Source organism: Rhinolophus ferrumequinum, chromosome 23 (assembly GCF_004115265.2).
Source record: "Rhinolophus ferrumequinum isolate MPI-CBG mRhiFer1 chromosome 23, mRhiFer1_v1.p, whole genome shotgun sequence".
Classification (NCBI taxonomy): Eukaryota; Metazoa; Chordata; class Mammalia; order Chiroptera; family Rhinolophidae; genus Rhinolophus; species Rhinolophus ferrumequinum.
Genome location: NC_046306.1, coordinates 11,336,157 through 11,354,282, shown reverse-complemented (window position 1 = coordinate 11,354,282; position 18,126 = coordinate 11,336,157). Strand labels below are relative to the sequence as shown.

At 44.7% G+C, this 18,126-nt stretch overlaps 1 protein-coding gene across 4 annotated transcripts in view; it reads left to right on the top strand.

Moving 5' to 3' along the window:
• The window catches only part of EYA2 (EYA transcriptional coactivator and phosphatase 2), a 224,994-nt gene that overhangs the window by 176,873 nt on the left and 29,995 nt on the right, over positions 1–18,126 (top strand). For all 4 annotated transcript variants that reach the window (XM_033095320.1, XM_033095321.1, XM_033095323.1 and 1 more), the window contains exon 10: positions 10,066–10,155. In XM_033095320.1, coding sequence (XP_032951211.1) covers positions 10,066–10,155 — 90 coding nt within the window. The remainder of the gene's footprint in view (positions 1–10,065; positions 10,156–18,126) is intronic.

Genomic DNA, 18,126 nt, shown 5'->3' with positions numbered 1-18,126 from the left:
GCCACAAAACACACCGTATGGAGACTGTGACATAAGGATACCCAAACCTGTAAAGAATTTTTATAAAATATATTTGAACCAAACAGAGACTATCCCTGGAAGCAATATCTCAACAGACTGAGAAAAGTGCTTTAGAGAATGGCAGTGTGCAGCTTCTTTTATGCATTTGGAATTAAGGAGAGAACATAAGGAAGATTACATGAAGGTGGGAGAAAGCAAGGCGCACTGGATCTAAGGAGGCTTAACAAGATTATGTGCTCTCTCGAGGGTGGTTTCTCTTCTCAGGGGTCTGAAAGGGGGTATTTCAAAGGTGTTAACCTAGATATACAGACACCATGGACACGGCTTGCTTAAGGCAAAGAGAAACCTTTTACTAAATAAGTGATATGCCTGGGGTGTGACTACCCACGCAGCATGATCTGCCCAGTTGGGAATTCATGATGTGACGTTACTTTCCATAGAACCCCTTTTTCATCCCCAAGACAGAGGGGTGGCAGTTGGCACCAGGATTTCAGTCACTGCTTCAGCTGCCACACATCCAGAACCCCCCTTTTTAAAAAAAAGTATCTTAAAATGCCTCTTTTATTCCCCTGAAATGAAAATCTAAATAATATAGCCCATCCACTCACTACTTTTTTTAAAAAATGAATATAATATCCTGTGATATAAAGGAAGGAAAGTAAAGAACATTTATGTTTAAAAAATATGTATTTCAATATGTAAGTGCTCAGGCCATGACCACGATAGAAGATATAATGAAGGAATCTGACATTTGCACCTACTTCTCATTTAAAAGGATGCATTTAAGAGAAATAAGAAAATCTGGAGCCATTTTTCTTCCCCAAAGTAAAGGAAAATGGAAGAACAGAGGCAGGCAGAAGTGGACCGTGAAATACAATCAAATGTATTCCGTATATACCAGCGGTTCCAAAATAATGTACACAAGTGGACACTTTGGTCAACGTTGCTCAAGCAGTAGTTCGCCGTAATCGGAAGTGTCCGGGCACTGATGGTACCTACGTTGAGCAGCTCTTGTAATTACAGAAGTCAAACGTGACCTGTATTCATCTTTTGTTATCGGTGTATATTGAGTATTACAATTTTAATACATTCCTTTTTAATACACATTCTTTTCTTAGAATGTGTATACATTTTTTTTGGCTCCCTCTGTATATATTTCTTATAAATCACAGTATCACACACCCCCAAATGCCACTACTCCCTCCCCAATTATTATGACAACCAAATATGCCCACCCAAATTACCGAACTACTCTCTCGGAAGAGGTGGCACCTATGCTGAGAACTACTGCCTTAAAATGGGGTCCCTGAGATGATGTTCCCAAAAGAGCACCATTTTGTAATGTTGTGGTTGCATGCTGTGGTCGGCAGACGTGTGGCCTCGCCACTAAAGCTGTCCACGTCCCAGTCCCCAGAACCTGTGAATGTTACCTTATCGGGCAAAAGAGACTTTGAGATGTGATCAAGTGATCCCAATGTAATCACTGGGATCCTTATAAGAGAGAGGCAGGCAGGCAGACTCGTAGGAGATGGGAGTAAAAGGAACAGGTTGGATGGAGAGACCCCATGCCAGGGAAGGCAGGTGCCTCTAGAAGCCGAAAAGGGCAAGGAAATTGATTCTCTGAAGCCTCCAAAAGGGACGCAGCTCTGCTGACACCTTGATTTAGACTTCTGATCACTAGACCTAGAAGAGGATAAATTGTGTGGTTTTAAGCCCCTAAGTTTGCAGTCATTTGTTACAGCAGCCATAGAAACTAATACACGTGTGTATTTTCATGGTTACCTTCAGTTATGCTAAGTGGAACAGGTTTGCCATTTCTAGTCATGACAACAAGTTTCTTTCTAAACTAAATATATTTAAGTTTGGGGGAAAAAAGGGCGGGGGAGAGGTACCTGAATGAAAGACAAATAGTATTAAGTTAGCATAACAGCTGCTTTGCAAAACCGTGTGGCAAAACTTGCAAAAGTGTTACGAGAGTGGCCATGGTTTGGAAATGAAAGGTTAAATTAAGGTTAAACCATTGCATGGGAATTCCTAAGTGGGGCTAGTTTTCTGATGGAAAATTCTGGACCCTGCTACTTTTTGCTAATAATACCTAAGCACCAGGCACAAGTCACATCACATGCACTGTCCTACAGGAGCCCTAGAAAGGACTCACAGCTTGTATTTAGATGAGGAAACGGGAGGGTGATGCTCTCGACCTCTTTCTTTCATGGAGCTTTCTCCCTTCGGTCACTTTCATGCACACCTCGTGAATGGCAGAGGCCATTTGTGGTGGTCTTTTGGGGGAAGCCATTTATCCCATTAGATAATGTTTATATGTAAGATAGATTGTTGCCCTAAGACCAAATAATAAGTGGGACCCTTCCACGCACTTGGCTTACCTCACCTTGGGGGTGGAGGGATTAGAGGTGCCATCAGAAGAGAAGACATTCAGTCCTTCTGAAGTGCTGCCTGGCAAAGCTTGATTGTTGCTAAGATGTGTGGAAGCCCTTGAGCTTGCCCACTGGGCCTTGCCAATGTTGGAAACACCTGTTTTTGTATGGACCTGGGGAGGTGGCAAGCAGAGTCAAGGATCTTTCGATTATAAGCAACAGACACTCAACATAATGTACATTAGTATAAGCCCAAAAGGAAAATCTGTTTGCTCATGTAACCGAAATGTCCAGACATAGACTTCAGGAATTATGGAATCTGATCCCCAAATACTTTCATATGAATATGCGTGCATTGTCAGGGAGGCTCTGCCTGTGTTTGTGACAAGGATGGCTGCCGGCATCCGCAAGCTTAGGTCCTACCAGCTCAGCCACCCCACAGCTAGGATGGTGCCTCTTTCCCAGTAGTTAGAGCTAAAGTCCTAGAGCCAAGTCTCATTGGCTCCCATTGGCCACATGACCATCCCTGAACCAGTCCCTATGATTCTGGCCAGGCCTGCATTATAAGATCATCCTGGAAGGCCAATAATGGCTATTATCTTTACTAAAAATTATTGACTGCTAATTTACAGACGTGAAAATTCATTCCCAAAGAGATTACGTAGCTCCACAGTATCATGCTGCGTCTCTTTCAAGGTCTAATAAAGGCTCTGTGGTGGGGGTTCCCAAGACCACTCTCGGGCTCAGTGAATAGTTAGTAGGACCCACAGGATTCCAAAGCTATTATACTCATGGTTACAGTTTATTACAGTGAAAAGATCCAGATTCAGATCAGTGGAGAGAGAAAGGCACATGGAATGAAGCCCAGGAGAAACCCTGCACAGCCTCCCAGGTGTCCTGTCCCAGTGCAGCTCCCACACTCCAGTTAATTCTCCCAGCACTGACTGGGGACAGACAACATGTTGGAAGTGTTGCTAACCAGGGAAGTTCACCTGAGCTTTGATGGCCAGGGTCTTATTGAGGTCACTGATATAGGCAGGCAGTGCCTTCAGGACTGACCTTAGCTAGTCAGAGGCCAGCCCCCTGGAACAAAAACAGGTGTTCCCCCAAATCACACAGCATCAGCTACCTGATCACCTGCAATTGCGTGGCCCTGGGGCTCAAAGCTCACCTACCAGGAACCATCCAAAGGCCAGTCTTGAAGCCAGATGTTTCTTAGGAATGTGAAGGGTTTGAGCAACCCAGCCTGCTGAGTTGACCCTTTCCTGCACAGACAGTCTCTAGATCTTCACAGCAGGGACCCCAAATAAAATCAACTAAATGGTTCAGCTCTATTGGAGACCACCAGGTACCATGGAGACCTTGTGCATGTGGATATTCTAGAGAGGACCACCTCTTTCTAGTCATGCAATTGACCCAGGGAAGGAAGACAAAGCAAAGAAGCCGTAACAGGCTTCATGGCATAACCAGAGGATTATGGAATCTGAGTCAGATCAGACCAGTGCCAGCCCCAACACTGCCTCTGACAAGCTGAGTGACCGTGAACAAGTCACATGGTAATAACAGTAATACTCATAGCTATACAAATAGTAGCTGTCATTAAACTAACATTTATTCAGCATTTGCTATGTTCCAGGCATGGTTCTAAGGTCTTAACAGTCATTAACTCACTGTTTTTAAGTTTCTTAATACGGTCACAATAAAAACACATTTTACATCATGACCCATCCCCTCTCTCTCTCTCTCTCTCTCTCTCTCTCTCTCTCTCTCACACACACACACACACACACACACTCTCTCTCTCTCCAACTGAAACAGTTCACCATTGCTGCATATGACAAACTCTGATATTTTGTCATTTATTCTAGGAATTGACAAACTTTTTTTATAAAGGGAAGATAAATAGTTTAGGCTTTAGGGTAGGCTCTGTACCATTAACTCTGTAAAACAAAAGCAGCTTAAATATTACGTGAACAAATGGGCATGGCTGTGTTCCAGTAAACCTTTATTTATGAAAGTAGCCCGAGGGCCATAGTTTTACTGACTCCTGAATTTTCTTGTATTTCTTCTATTCTTTTTTCTTTTTTAATGCTGGTCATTAAACTTTTACTAAATGGATTATTACCTGCAATTTGAAAAACTCATTAATCTGTATAATAACCCTATGAGGTAAGTAACCCCATTTCACAGATGACACATTGAGGCACACAGAGGTTAACTGACTTGTACAAGGTCATCCATCTGGTAAGAGGTAGAACTGGCCTGGCTTATAAGCAGTCTGGCGTGGAGCCCATGCTTTTAACCTCTACTCCAAAGCACTCAATAAAGATTGGCTATTGTTATAATTGTTGTTATTATTAGTGTTCAACCAGCTGTGAAAGAACCCAAATGTCCATAAAAGCTGATTTCGAGATGAATTTGGAGTGTGCCTTCCTTTTGTTCAAAGGGCTGTGATGCTAAACAGTGTGTAGATCTCACTTCTTTGAATTAAACACCCCTTAGAACCATCTATTATAAAAGTGCTACATGCTTAAAACAGAAAAGTTGGAAAACTCAGAAAAAGTAATTTTTTAATGGACAAATAGAGTTATGGTTCATTAAAACAACTTTTTGGTTAAAAAAAAAAAAAAACTTGGGCTGCTTTGGAAATAAAATGGTTGCTTCCTAATGTATCTGGATTAGAAAGTTAGACCTCAAGGAATACAGCTTAAATTGGGGAGCTTGTAAAGTTGGGGATGGTGGAGACCCTTGATAGGACGCAACTGCTGTCCTCTTACTTAACCCTGATGAACTTGGACGTTTGGATTTTGAAACCCCCAAGAGTCCACATGCTGTTTTCTTCATTCATGATTGTTTGACATCAGATTGATCTCGTTTTTTAGAAAGACTTTTTTTTTTTTTTTTTTTTTATGCTCTTACCCTCTCCCCTGCATCCTGGAAATACAGCCGTCCATCACAAGATAGCTTACCGACGTACGTACGAGGCAGATCTTAGAGCGGTCCATATGGCGAAAGTCCTCACCATCCTCTAATTAAGAGACCTTCACCAAGAATGCGTAATAATTAGGTTACGGGGCTGCATCCCGTAGCCCCGGGGTCACAGCATCTGCCTGGGGGGTGGGGAGGGGGTAACCAAGGCTTGGAGCCTCCTCAATGAACCTATGCATTGCCCACCTCACATCATCAAAACCGAACCCTGAGAAATCTGTAGAACATTAGAGCATATTGAAAAAATCTGCAGTGCCTTAGTCTGATTTGTACCTTCACTGGGAAAGAACCACCCACAAAGGTGACATTCCATCCACCCCCACGCCGCCAGCCCCCAGCACGGTCCTTCGATGGACAAGTTACCCAATTGAAGCCTTTTTTGGAAAAACTCCCCTTTCTCAGTTCTCCATGCTGGTTTAAATGGATTGTTCTTAAAAGCAGATCTGTTTCTGCTGTTAGGAAACTAACCACTGATTTTTTTTTTCCTTTACTCCAAAGAATGAGTAACGATGAAAAAAGAAAATGGTACTTTCATTAAGGACCATCTGATTGTGGGTGTTCCTGCTGGGTTTACGGAAACGGGTTCTCAGCGTAAGGGTGCAAGAAAGTGGATTGGGGGATTTTGACCAGGACCCGCTTGTGGCAGGTCTGCTGCATATCAGGGTGGGTGTTTCCACATGAGCTATCTCATTTAATGCTCACTGCAGCGTTAGCTGGTAGACGGTTCAGGTGAACTGGAATGGGTCGTGGGCCTTTTATCAGCTGCAGAACATGGTGTGATGGATTCCATATTTTAGGCTTTATTTGACTGGGTGACGTGCTAGGTCAGACAGGGGGCCCTCCTGCTCCAAGCTACCCTGGGCGACCAGGGTGGTGTGTTCATGGAGTATATTAGGGACGCATTCGGCAGGCAGCTCACGATGAAACCGATGGCTTTTGTCTTGCCCTCACTCCAGATGTATTTCACATTAATTAATGCTGAGTCTCCACCAGGTTTATTTCCCTTAGTTTCTCAGTCTTTGCAACCCTGGAAAAACATTTTCTACTTGGATAAAGTGGTCTGGCCCAGGGTAATGCTCTGTTACTTAACTCCTGGGACAGTTGTGCTTTTCTTGGGCTATTCCAGACTTTTCCATGTCTGTACAACTAGTTTTATCAAGTTCCTTGAAAAGAGGTCCCACCTATGCAGTTCAAAACAATCTAATTAGCAACATGCAAGCAGATTTTAAGAAAACCAGAAATAATGAGAATATCCAAGAAATAGATAGGTATTCTAAGGGTTCACCTCAGAAAATTTGGGCGTCTTTAAACTTTTAATTTTTAATTACACAGTAAATATCTGAATCCCTTTTCTTTTAAAAAAAATTTAGAGTATTCTAGATAATGGTAAAGTTCACTTTGATCAGCACCTCTAATTCTTGTTCCCTCCTCTCTGCCTGCCAAAAGCAATTACTGTTCTGACTCTGGGTGTATCCTTTCACCCAGATATTTATAAATACAGAAGAGCCCATGGAAAATACATAGGAACAGCTTATGTGTTTCTAATAAATGGAAATAACATGTGGTATATAATTTTCAGAAGATTGTTGCATTCACTCAATAAATTTTTTTTTTTTGGTGTGTCCGTGTTAATACATGGGCATCAAGTTCGTTTTTTTCCATTGAATTTAGTTTTCCATTGTTGAATACACGGCTGCATTTTATTTCTCTAATCTCCTTTGGCTGGATAGCTAAGTCATTTCCAGTATTTTACTATTTACAAACAATTCTGTAATTAATATCTTCTTCCATGTCCCTTGCTCACATTAATGGGTTTTCTAAGATAGGTAATGAGAAGTGGAATTACTGAGCGTGTTTCTGTTTATTTTTAATTTAGTTTTTTTAATCTAATAAATATATACATATCATTTAAAACTCATGTAGTCCTCCAAAGGGAAGTATAATGAAAAACATCAGTCCCCAATGACCCCCCCCACAAACACCAGCCTTTCTTTCTGCCCAGAGGTAACAACTTTCAACACTTACTGACTCTTTTGGTACTGTCCTCCAAATTTCTAAGTATCCTGTTTATACTACCACTTCTTGATTTTTTTCTGTTTTAGGCACGATCTCTGGCTTCCCAAACCAGAAGACAAGACTTCAGCTCTCTTTTCTCATCCTTGCCCCCATCACACACGTGCAAGCTCTTCCTTCACGTCCTCCCAATATCAAGAAATCATCCTTTCAGCCTTATCAATATAGACTATTTGCCTTCTTATAACTGTACAGATACTTTTCATAGATAAGCCGTCTGGTACACAATAATTACTTCTCCTGTTTTATGTGCTGTCCTGGGAGTTGACATTTTTCTAAATAAATCCTTTCAGCGGATGAGTCTGGATGGCAGCTTCTTCTTGCTTCTTGTCCAGTACCTTGAGGGCTAGTCATCAGTGGCGAGGGTACAAACAGCCTCTCTGAGAAGGAATGTGCAGTTCTGCAGAGGTGAAATGGTTTGGGTATGAGTAATGTGTGGAAACACCCCCGAAACCTTTTCCCAGGTCACACAATGATTCCTCCTTGGCCCTTAAATGTTTGTTTTCCTCATTTTCTCTTCATTTTTCACTGAGTCTCTACCCTGCGACTTCCAGCCAGGACCTGGAGTGCTGAGCTTTGGTGGTTGGGGCCCTGATGAGGTGTTTCGCCTAATGGCTGTGTTCCTGGTTTTGATTCTTACAGTTGTGTGTGTGAAGCTGAGATCACCAGCTCCCTTGCCCCCCTTCCCCTTTTTTTTCAAGAGTCAAGAAGGGTTGATGTTGTTAATTATTTATTTTTGTAATAGAAGTAATACAACCTTTTGGTAAAAAAAAAAAAATTCGAACAGAAAGGGAAATGTATAGATGACAGTACGAGGCCCTCTTTGCTCCTCAGCCAGCCCTGGCCACTCCAAGGCCTCCTCAGAAGCTGTGCTGCCCTGGCACCAGATTTCCTGGGTTCAAATCCCAGCACTCGGTAACTCTGGGGCCTTGAGCAAGTTACCTAACCTTTGTGAGCCTCAGTTTTCTCATCTATAAAATGGGAAAATAATAATGCTCACCTCAAAGAGATTTTTGTGAATTAAATGTTAATATTTATAAGCGACACAGAGAAAACACTTAATAGATAGTAACCAGGAATGTAACTAAGTGTTGTATTTCCTTTTAGACCAGTGGTTCTTAACCTTGGTTGCACACTGAAATCACGTGGGGAAGATTTAAACATTCCTGATGCCTGGACCCCCTCCTCAGCAATTCTGATTTTACTGGTCTGGGGTACAACTTGAGTCTCAGCATTTTTCAATGCTCCTCACATCATTACTGTGTACGGCCAGCGTTGAGCATCTTTATGCTACCTATTTTCCATGTGTATCAGTTGGGATAGGTGAGGTTATGCTGCAGTAACAAACATCCCCCAAATCTCAGAAACTTCTCATTTATGGTACATGTCCATTGTGACCTATTGCACATCATATTTACTCTGGCACCCAGGCTGACAGGGTAGCTTTTATCTGGAATACTTAAGTCTTCTGAAATGGGAAGCGAGACAGCATGGTGAATCGTGCACTGACTCTTAAAGCTTCTGACCAGAAGTGCAACATAACTTCTGCTCATGCCATTGGCCAAAGCAAGTCACATGGTCACCCCTGAGTTGAACAGGAAGGGTCTATATCAGTGGCCGGCAGACTGGAAATGGCCAGATAGTAAATATTTTAGATTTTGCAGAATGTATGGTCTCTGTCACAACTACTCAACTCTGCCTTCAAAGCACAAAGCCGTCATAGACCATACACTGTCAAAAATATAAAAATCATCCTTAGCTCATGAGCCATACAAAAACAGGCAGCAGGCCAGATGGGCCCATACGCCATAATTTGCCAATCCCTGATATTTCTCATCCTCCTACAGGGAGACGCTCTTCAGGAAAGGACTCCAGATATGGATGAAGAGTAGTGCAGTCTAGTTATACCATATGTATAGAAAAGTGAAGGAGAGCGAGAATGGACCCTTTCATTGCATAGCTGTGTTTCCTACATTATACTGCAATGCTTTTTTACTTAATACTGTGTTTCTTGGTGATAGTTTCATGTCAGTAGCTATAGCATGATTTCACTTTTTTCACGGCTGCCTCATTTTCCCTTGTATGGATGCACCATGTTGGGCTTTGTTTGTGGGATTGTTTTTATAATTAATCCTCTATTGTTAGATACCAGTGACATTTTAAATATCCGGAGGAGGAAGGCAGCCTCCATAGAGAGACTTGTAAAGAGAGAACCAGCATCCCAGCTCTCCCAGTGTTGATACATGGTTTATAGCACTTTCCCTGAAGTTTTTCTGGCCTCCCTGAAGACACCCATTTCCAGGAGGCCCTCTTTGTTGTTACAGCCATTTCTGGTCCTTGCAACACTGAACACAGCCGCAGTTCCAGTGGCATTGTGGGGGAGATTATACTGAAGAGGGTAAATATAAGTGACAAAAAACTAGAAGTGAAATCTCCGAAGCTGCACAACGTACTCACTCTGACCCCACACGGAGACACGTTTTAGGTCATGTGCGAGCCGTGCAGAGGGAAGACCAAAACTGCCTTTCAGAGGTGGGACGGGAGGGGAAGGGAGGCTAAGAAGACTACAGCCCATTCCCATGTGCTGTCCCCCTCTTCCTTCTAATAGGACACCACGACATCCGTGCGTATCGGCCTGATGATGGAAGAAATGATCTTCAACCTTGCAGACACGCATCTGTTCTTCAACGACCTGGAGGTTTGGAATTGCTTATTTCATCTTTTCCGTATCTAACCACCTGCATCTGGTTTGGGGAAAGAGACATTGCCTTTTCTTTTTCTTTTTTTTCCCTTTTTCCTTTTGCTAGCAACCCCCAAAAAGGCACAATTTTGTGGCCAGCGACAGTTTATTGAAAACACACTTGACCGGATTATCTCCCCAGCTTCCCTGGGCAGTTACTGGGCCTTTCTCTCTGCTCTAGTGGTGATGTCCACTGACAGTTTTACTAACCCAATAAAGGCTGTGTAGGTTCTCCCTCCTGAAATTTGCTATGTGATGAGTTGATTAAGGCAAATTATTACAGATCCTCCTGGGTCAATGATAATTAGCAGTTGTCCAGGAAAGAAGCTTTTAAAAACTATTTACATTCCCCTGAAAACATGTTTTACAAAGCAGGAAGAGCAAGCAGAGGGTCTACGCCTATTTAAAGTATCTGCTCTTCTGCCCCTAAGGAAATATCAAGGGAGATAGCAAATGGGGAGAGGAGCTTCAGAAATAAAGTGAATTCACTTGTTTATACCCAGCTATGTCAAAAATATTTGGGAATAATTTCAAATAGAAAACATATTTAAAATAGAACGATTAAAGCAAAGACAAAGAAATAGAAAGCTAAGTAATGAGTAAAGGTAAGGTATTGTACCAAAAAAAAAATCCAGCTCAGGCTAGCTACAGCAGTTAAGTTCAGAGTTAATTTTTGAGCTTCCTGGTAGCCAAAGCAAAGAAGGAAATACAATGCATTGCTTACCTCGAATGAAAGAGCAAGCAGCATTCTCCAAGGTGAGGAAGGGCTATTTCATTTTATTTTATGTTATGTTATGTTATGTTATGTTATTTTTGGCTGATGAAAGGCGTAATGTGGGGATCTTCTGGCTTGTTTGCAGTATTGGTTTAACAGATGGAAAAATAAAAGCAACCTAGAATAACCTGTATGTGAAAGAACAGTTCTAGTTATCCTAGTAGGAATATTCCCCCCGCCCCCCAGAATCTGGGAAATCCCTGTGGACTAACCTGTGAAGTAGAAATATGAAGACTATGAATTCCAGATCCGCCCTGACTAGCCTAGAGCAGCACTCATGCTCATCATCATCAGGAAAGGACATCGTTTTCCTTTCAGGTCCGAGAGGCAGACAGGGAAATCTTGCTGAAAGCAGCAGTCTGTGTTCCATCCAGTCTAGGCAAGCCATTTGGGCCTCAGTCCTCCTATGAAAAGAAATTGCTCTCTGCCCAACATCTGGTTTAGAGAGAAGTTCAAGGTAGAAACTTTTTGAGGAAGAAAGAGCTTTGGAGTAGTGGAGGATATCATTCGCATCAAGGCCCAGGACTGTCATTTTAGCAAAAAGCAGCTTCCTATACAATGGCCCCTCGTGTCTGAGGGGAACAGGTCGGGGAGAGGGTTGGAGAAAGGGAAAAGGAGAGAACTTACCAGTAAAACAAAACAGAATCAACATGGCAGTTGACTTCAGCAAGTATTTATGCAGCCTCATATAGTAAAGACTCAGCTGACTACAAATAGCAAAACCCTACTTGCTTTAGCAAAAACATGCAAATTATTGGCCCTTATTGTTGAAAAGTTCACAGTAGATTTAGCTTTTCCATGTCTCCTCCTTAGAATGTCAGTTTCATGAGAGCAGGGACATCTGTCTCCCTCACCCTAAATCCCCCAGACCCAGGCAGTAACCAACCAAACAAATCCGTAAACAAGAAAGTTTGTGATAGTGGAAAGGAGGTGAAAAAAAATAAAATGAGATGTGATGGGTGACAGGAATAGGGTGGGGGTGGGGTCAGCATTCTCCAAGGGGTCAGAAAAGGTCTCTCGAGGAGGTGACAGTGGAGCCAAGGCCTGAATGAGGACAGGAGGCAGCCATTTAGGGAAGGGGATCAGCAAGTGCAAATGCCCTGAGGTGAGAACAAGCGTGAAGTAATCCAGGATCAGAGAGAGGGCCACCTGACAGTAGTGGAAGGAGTGAAAGCACAGGGTGGCTGAGATAAACGAGCCTGGAGAGCGAGTTGTGGGCCAGACATGGCCGCCGACGTCGGTGTTTATGGTAAGTGCTGTGGACAACCGTTAGGCCAAAGAACATGGAACAGGAAAAGCCGCATGACCTGGTTTATGTTTTAAAAAGACCACTCTGGCTGCTGCGTGGAGAATGGGCAGCAGGAGGGGAAAGGTAGAGGGAGGGACACCAGCAGGAGACTACTGCAGCCGTCCAAGCAAAAGAAGAAAAATGTGTTGCGTTGAGGTGGGGCACAGATGTGGGCTTCGGGACGGAGGTAAAGCCCAGAGGACTTGCTGGTGGGTTGGTGTGGGGATGAGGAGGGAGAGGATTAAGGGGGACTCCTGGGCTTGGTCTGCCCAGGGCAGCGGTGCCAGTCTCCGAGACGGGCAAAACAGGGCAGGTGTGGGGATGCAGTGGGGGATACCCATCCTTCCGTCGTGGGCACGTGGGGGTTGAGATGTCGGGGACACCCCAGTGAAGACACCCAATCGACAGGCAGATATTCAAGTCTGAAGCTCCTATGCAGTAAAAATGCCAACCATGTAGGAAGCGCTTTGTCAATCTTGATTGAACACGAGACTCAGAGTTTGGTATTTTGCGTGACTGGTGTGTGTTTCGAGCGACGTGTCCGAGTCTTGCCCGCTCTGCTCTCCCCCGCGGACCCCGAAACTGAAGTTCACCTCTTAGAGGAAGCTCTTAATTACCAGCTATTCAGGGAAGCCAGTTTGTTTTTCTTCTCTAAATTTTTTTCAAAAATGTCCCCAGTACAGAAGCCCCCCAGGGCACCTCAGCAGGATTGAAACCATGTTGCGCAATGGAGAAGCAAAGACTCACACAAGTGAAAACATACTGGTTGCTGGGGCTGGGATCCCCTGTCGGAGTCTAAAGGGCGCCTTCTGTGACTCCCGAGGAGGCCGTTCGGGAGGCCTGGCCCTTGCACGGTGGTCAGTGGGGTTTGGGGAACAGCATCAGAGCCCTTTCTGCTCTGAGCCTATCGTCCGTCGGTAAATAGGGGGCCATCTCTCACATGCAGCCACGATTTGTGGAGAACTCACCGTGTGCCGGCCCTCCTCTCCGGGCTGTGGATTCTGTGGCAAACAAAACACAGCAAGTTCCCTGCCCTCAGGGCATTGAGCTTCCAGTTGGGGAGGCAGACCATAAATAACTGAATATATAAAGTCAGATGAAGTACTCCGAAGGGAGGCAGCAGAGTCAGGGAGAAGATAGTCACAGAGCTGTTATTTTATGTGGTATAACCAGGGAAGGCTTCCCTGCCGTTTGAGCAGAGATGTGAAGGAGGTGAGGAAGCGGGCCATGGGGGTGTCAGGACGAAGAGTGTGCCAGGCAGAGGGAACAGCAGTGCAAAGGCCCTGAGGTAGCTTCCACACCCTGGGCGGCTGGAGCAGAAGCAGAAAGGATTGTGGTGGACAAGGGGAGTGGGAAGGGAGGGTCATATGGAGCCTTTCTGCCATCGCTAGGCTTTGGATAATAGTCTAAGAGTGACAAGAAGCCCCTGGAGGGTTTTGAGCAAGAGGGAAGTATGATCTGGTTTGCAGGTCAGAGGCTCCCTGGGGCTGCCGGTGGAGAACAGACTGAAGCGGGCAAGGGCGGAAGCAGTTCCCTGAGTTCAGGGCACGCCCTTTCTAGTCAGTTGGATCTGCCTTTGAGTCCTTGCTCTATCATCTCCAGGCTGTGTGACCAGGGCAAGTTTACTTCATTTCCTTGAGCTTCAGCTTCCTCATCTGTTAAATGGGTAGAAGAAAAGCTCCTACCTTCCAGGGTTGTGATGATGATGGGAGATGGTTGAAAGCAGTCAGCACACTGTACATGCCTCTCCACTAGAGGGCTGTAGGTGCCACTGGGACTGTGCAAGGGGAAGGAGGGCAAACTGTGGAATTTAAATCATTAGATATTTATTTTACTAAGAGTTAGAAAACTACAGCTAGCTTGCCCAACCCCTGATTTTACAATAATTCAGTAATAATACTGCAGTACAGAGATACGACAAAGAGTACGACGGGGTGAGCCTGGCCCTGAATCACAGCTGATTGCTGGACCTGGGGCCCACATATCAACCACCACATCTCCCGCTACCAGCCAACTTGCTGTTGTGCAAGAGCGGCTCATTTTGCAGTAAAATCCAGGGCAGAGGAACCCTCGTCTGCAGTGTCGGCTGGGTTGTGGGACAAGGGTGCAGGCTCGATTGACCCTCATGGGCCTAGTGTCAAAGGCTGTGGGAACCACCCTCAGGGCCCACAGAGACCTTAGAAATGGACCAGTGCTAGAAGAAAAAGGATGTAAAGTGGAAACAGCAGGGGAAGCTGATGCTCCGATTGCAGGGTGTTAACTACCAGCACGTCCTACCCCTGAGGTTCTCTGGAGATTGGTCATCACGTCCGTGACGTTTGGTGGCCCTAAAGAGCATAGCAGCACCCCCCATTCTCTTGGCTACAATGGCAGGCGAGCTGACAAGAACTGCCTTGGGTGCCTCTTGCCCACCAGCTTCCACTTCCTTCTTGATACGTTTTAAAAGAACACGAAATTTGCAGGAAGATGTCGCGGGACCCTCAAGGGGACCGCCTCACTCTGTGTGGCCTTAATGAACAGCCTGCTGATGTCATTGTCGGGAGGTGTGAGTGGGTGCGGGTGCCGTCCCTGGGGAAGAGAGCCAGGGTCTGGTATGATGAGGGCCGGGGTGAGAGGGAGGCAAACTGTTTGGCCCCAGGAGGGAGGTGGCAGGGACAGTAAGTCCAGGGGGTGAGATCGGTGGATCCAGCCAGGAGAAGGCGGACACGTGGTGCCCTTCACCACATGGTCCAACAGTGCCACTACATGCACATTCAAGGGTACTAACCAGAGGTGGCATTTGTAACTTCTGCTGACATCCCATTGGCCACAGCTTTGTCACGTGGCCACACCTTCCTGCAAAGGAGCCGGGGAACATAGTCTTCTTCTGAGCATTGCCATGCAAGTGAAAATTCTGATACGGTGGGAGGGGGAGTATAGATATCGGGGGTCAGCTTACAGACTCAACACCCTTCAGTCTTCTCAGCAGAGTAGCCACAGTGGTCTTGGTGAGGGGAAAATCTGCTTAAAATTCTTAAAACTCTTCCATGGCCTCCTGTGGTCTTAAAAAAAGAAGACATGACCGAGCAAAAAAAATAATAAAAAATAAATACAGATAAAACATTCATGGATTGGCCCCCACCTACTTCTCCAAACTCTTTTCCTACCATTTTCTCCCTCATTTCCCCCACTCCAGACCCACTAGGCTTTTAGGCTTTTTCCAATCCCTTGAACATACCATATGCCCTCCTATCCTGGGGTTCTGGGCGTGCTCTGCTCACTTCCCAGAACAGTGGTCTCTGAAAACTAATCGCCACTCATCATCTTCAATGTGTTTATCTAGACCAGTGCTTCTCACCCAAGGGTGGTACCATCCCCGAGGGAGGAGTGTGCAGTTGGAAATGGGAGGGGGCTGTTGGTTGTCATGTAAGAGGAAGAACTATTGGCTTAGGTAGGCAGGGCCAGGGGTACCAAATAACCCAGTCCTCTGGACAGCCTTGTACATTGAGGAATTGTCCCGCCCCAAATGCCAATGGCACCCCATTGAGACACACTGCACTGAGCTCTTAAGAGCTGTCAATCACTTGCACAGTATTTACGGGTCACCTAGTATACAGCACACCCCAGGCTCCACGTGCCTGGCTTTGACTTGAAATACCACAAAAATGGGGGGTGGGGTGTTTATGTTTGTTTGTTTATTTTTGTCTCACATATTGTTTTAGGGAAACAGTGACTGGCACATTACATCAATGATTTCTTCGGTGATATTGCTTAGAATGAAGCTAAGGTTTTAAACATTTGAAAAGGAGAGTCTATTTAAAGGTAAATGAGAAGTAAATGAACGAGAGGGGCTCCTCCGCGGGAACCTCTGCCCTGGCGGCCGCCCCTCCACTGAGGAGCCTTGCCTTATGGAAAGACTGCGGGTGCTATCCGGAATCAGAAGAAGCCAAGTTCAAGTCCTAGCCCCACTCCTTAGCTCTGAGACCTTGAACAAGGTACTTAATTGAGCTGAGTCTCCACTTCTTCCCCTGGAAAATGGGGGAGCTCCCACATGGTAGCTATGGGAACTAAATGAGGGAATGTGTTTACAATACCTAGTCCCAGCCTTGGTTGTCACTTTCTCTCTTTTCCTCACCCCTGCTTCACATCGTGCAGGAAACGCTAGCATTTTTCAAACAGTAAACCATGACCCACTTAAAGGGTCAAGACCAGCATAATTTCTTAAATAATTAAAGAGTAAGGAATAAAATAGAATAGGATAAGGTACACCACAGATAGTAGTTTAAAAAATTCTGTCAGTAATATAAATTACGTCTCAGTAATTTAAATCTCTATGTGATAGAAAATGCATTTCTTTGGTTTTTTTGGAAATGTATTTCTTACTGAAGGTCACAGTCAAAACCGTGTGAAAGCCAGTGCTGTCCAATAGAGTTTTCTGCAGTGATGTAAATGTGCTTTTCCAATACAGTAGCCACGAGCCACATGTGTTTATTGAGCACTTGCAGTGTGACTAGTGCAACTGAGGCACTGAATTCTTAATTGTATTTCATGTCATTAATTTTAATGTAAATAGCCACACGTGGCTGGTGGCTATCATATGAGACAGAACAGGACATTTGCATCATTGTAGAAAGTTCTATCAGATGGTGCAACTCTAGAGTCCTAAATCTGTAAGATATGAACTACATTTTCGATTGTGATGGTGGTAATAATTAATAACAGTAATCATAGCTGACACTTACTGAGTGCTTCCAAGGTATCAGGCACCGTTCTGAGCAGTTCACAGGTATTCTCTTGTTTGACCCCTCACACACACTAGTATTATCCCCATTACTCAGGGATGGCTTATAGACTGGGTGACTTAAACAACAGAAATTCATTTTCTTACAGTTCTGGAGACTGGAAGTCCCAGATTGAGGTGTCGGCAAATTTGGTTTCTGGAGAGGACAGTTTTCTTGGCTTGTAAAAGGCCACCTTCTCGCTATGTCTCCACGTGGCCTTTCCTCAGTGCGAGGGGGTTGGGGGGGAAGCCTAATGTCTCTTCTTATAAGGACACTAATCCAGTTAAATCAGGGCCCCGCCCTTAGGACCTCATTTAACCTTAATTACTTCCTTAGAGGCCCCACCTCCAAATACAGCCACACTGGGGATTAGGGCTTCAACATATAAATTTCGGGGGGCTTGTGTCATTTGGGAATGACACAAATGTTCAGTCCATAACATCCATTGTACAAGTGAAGAAACTGAGGCACAGAGAGGTTAAGTGAACAGCCCAAAGTCACACAGTTGACGGTGGCAATATTCAGACCCAAGCAGCCTGGCTCCAGAGTCCTTGCACTTAACCGCTTGCTGTACTGCCTCTCCCAAGAAGAATGATTGCCACTGGGTGTGAGAAAGAAGATTCCCAACAGGAAATCTAGACTCACACGTACTGCAAATGGTGGGTCCAAAGGAAAAGAGAGAGCAGGGAAGGTCGGAGTAGCTAGCAAGCCTGGAGGACGATGAGCAAGTTCTGACAGCAAGAGAAGGAGAAATTCCCATGATAAAAGTCAAAGACAGAGATGAAAAACTCCTCCATGAATTAGCATCTCATCTTCTCATTATCTATGCAAAATAAAAGTCAGCCAAATAACAACAACCAAAACCTCATTGAACCACAACAGCACCCTCGGCCCCCCACCGTGAAGGTGAGCAAAATGAAGTACAAAGGATCTGAATGCATTTCTAGAAGGAAGGCTGTGGCCCGTGGTTGGAGCTAAGTGGAGGGCACAGAAAGGAATAATAAATACAGTCGCTGCAGTAGCACACGTGTACTGCATGATTCATTTAACCTTTACAACAGCCACAGAAGGTAAATACTGCCATGTATCCCCATTTTAGAGATGGG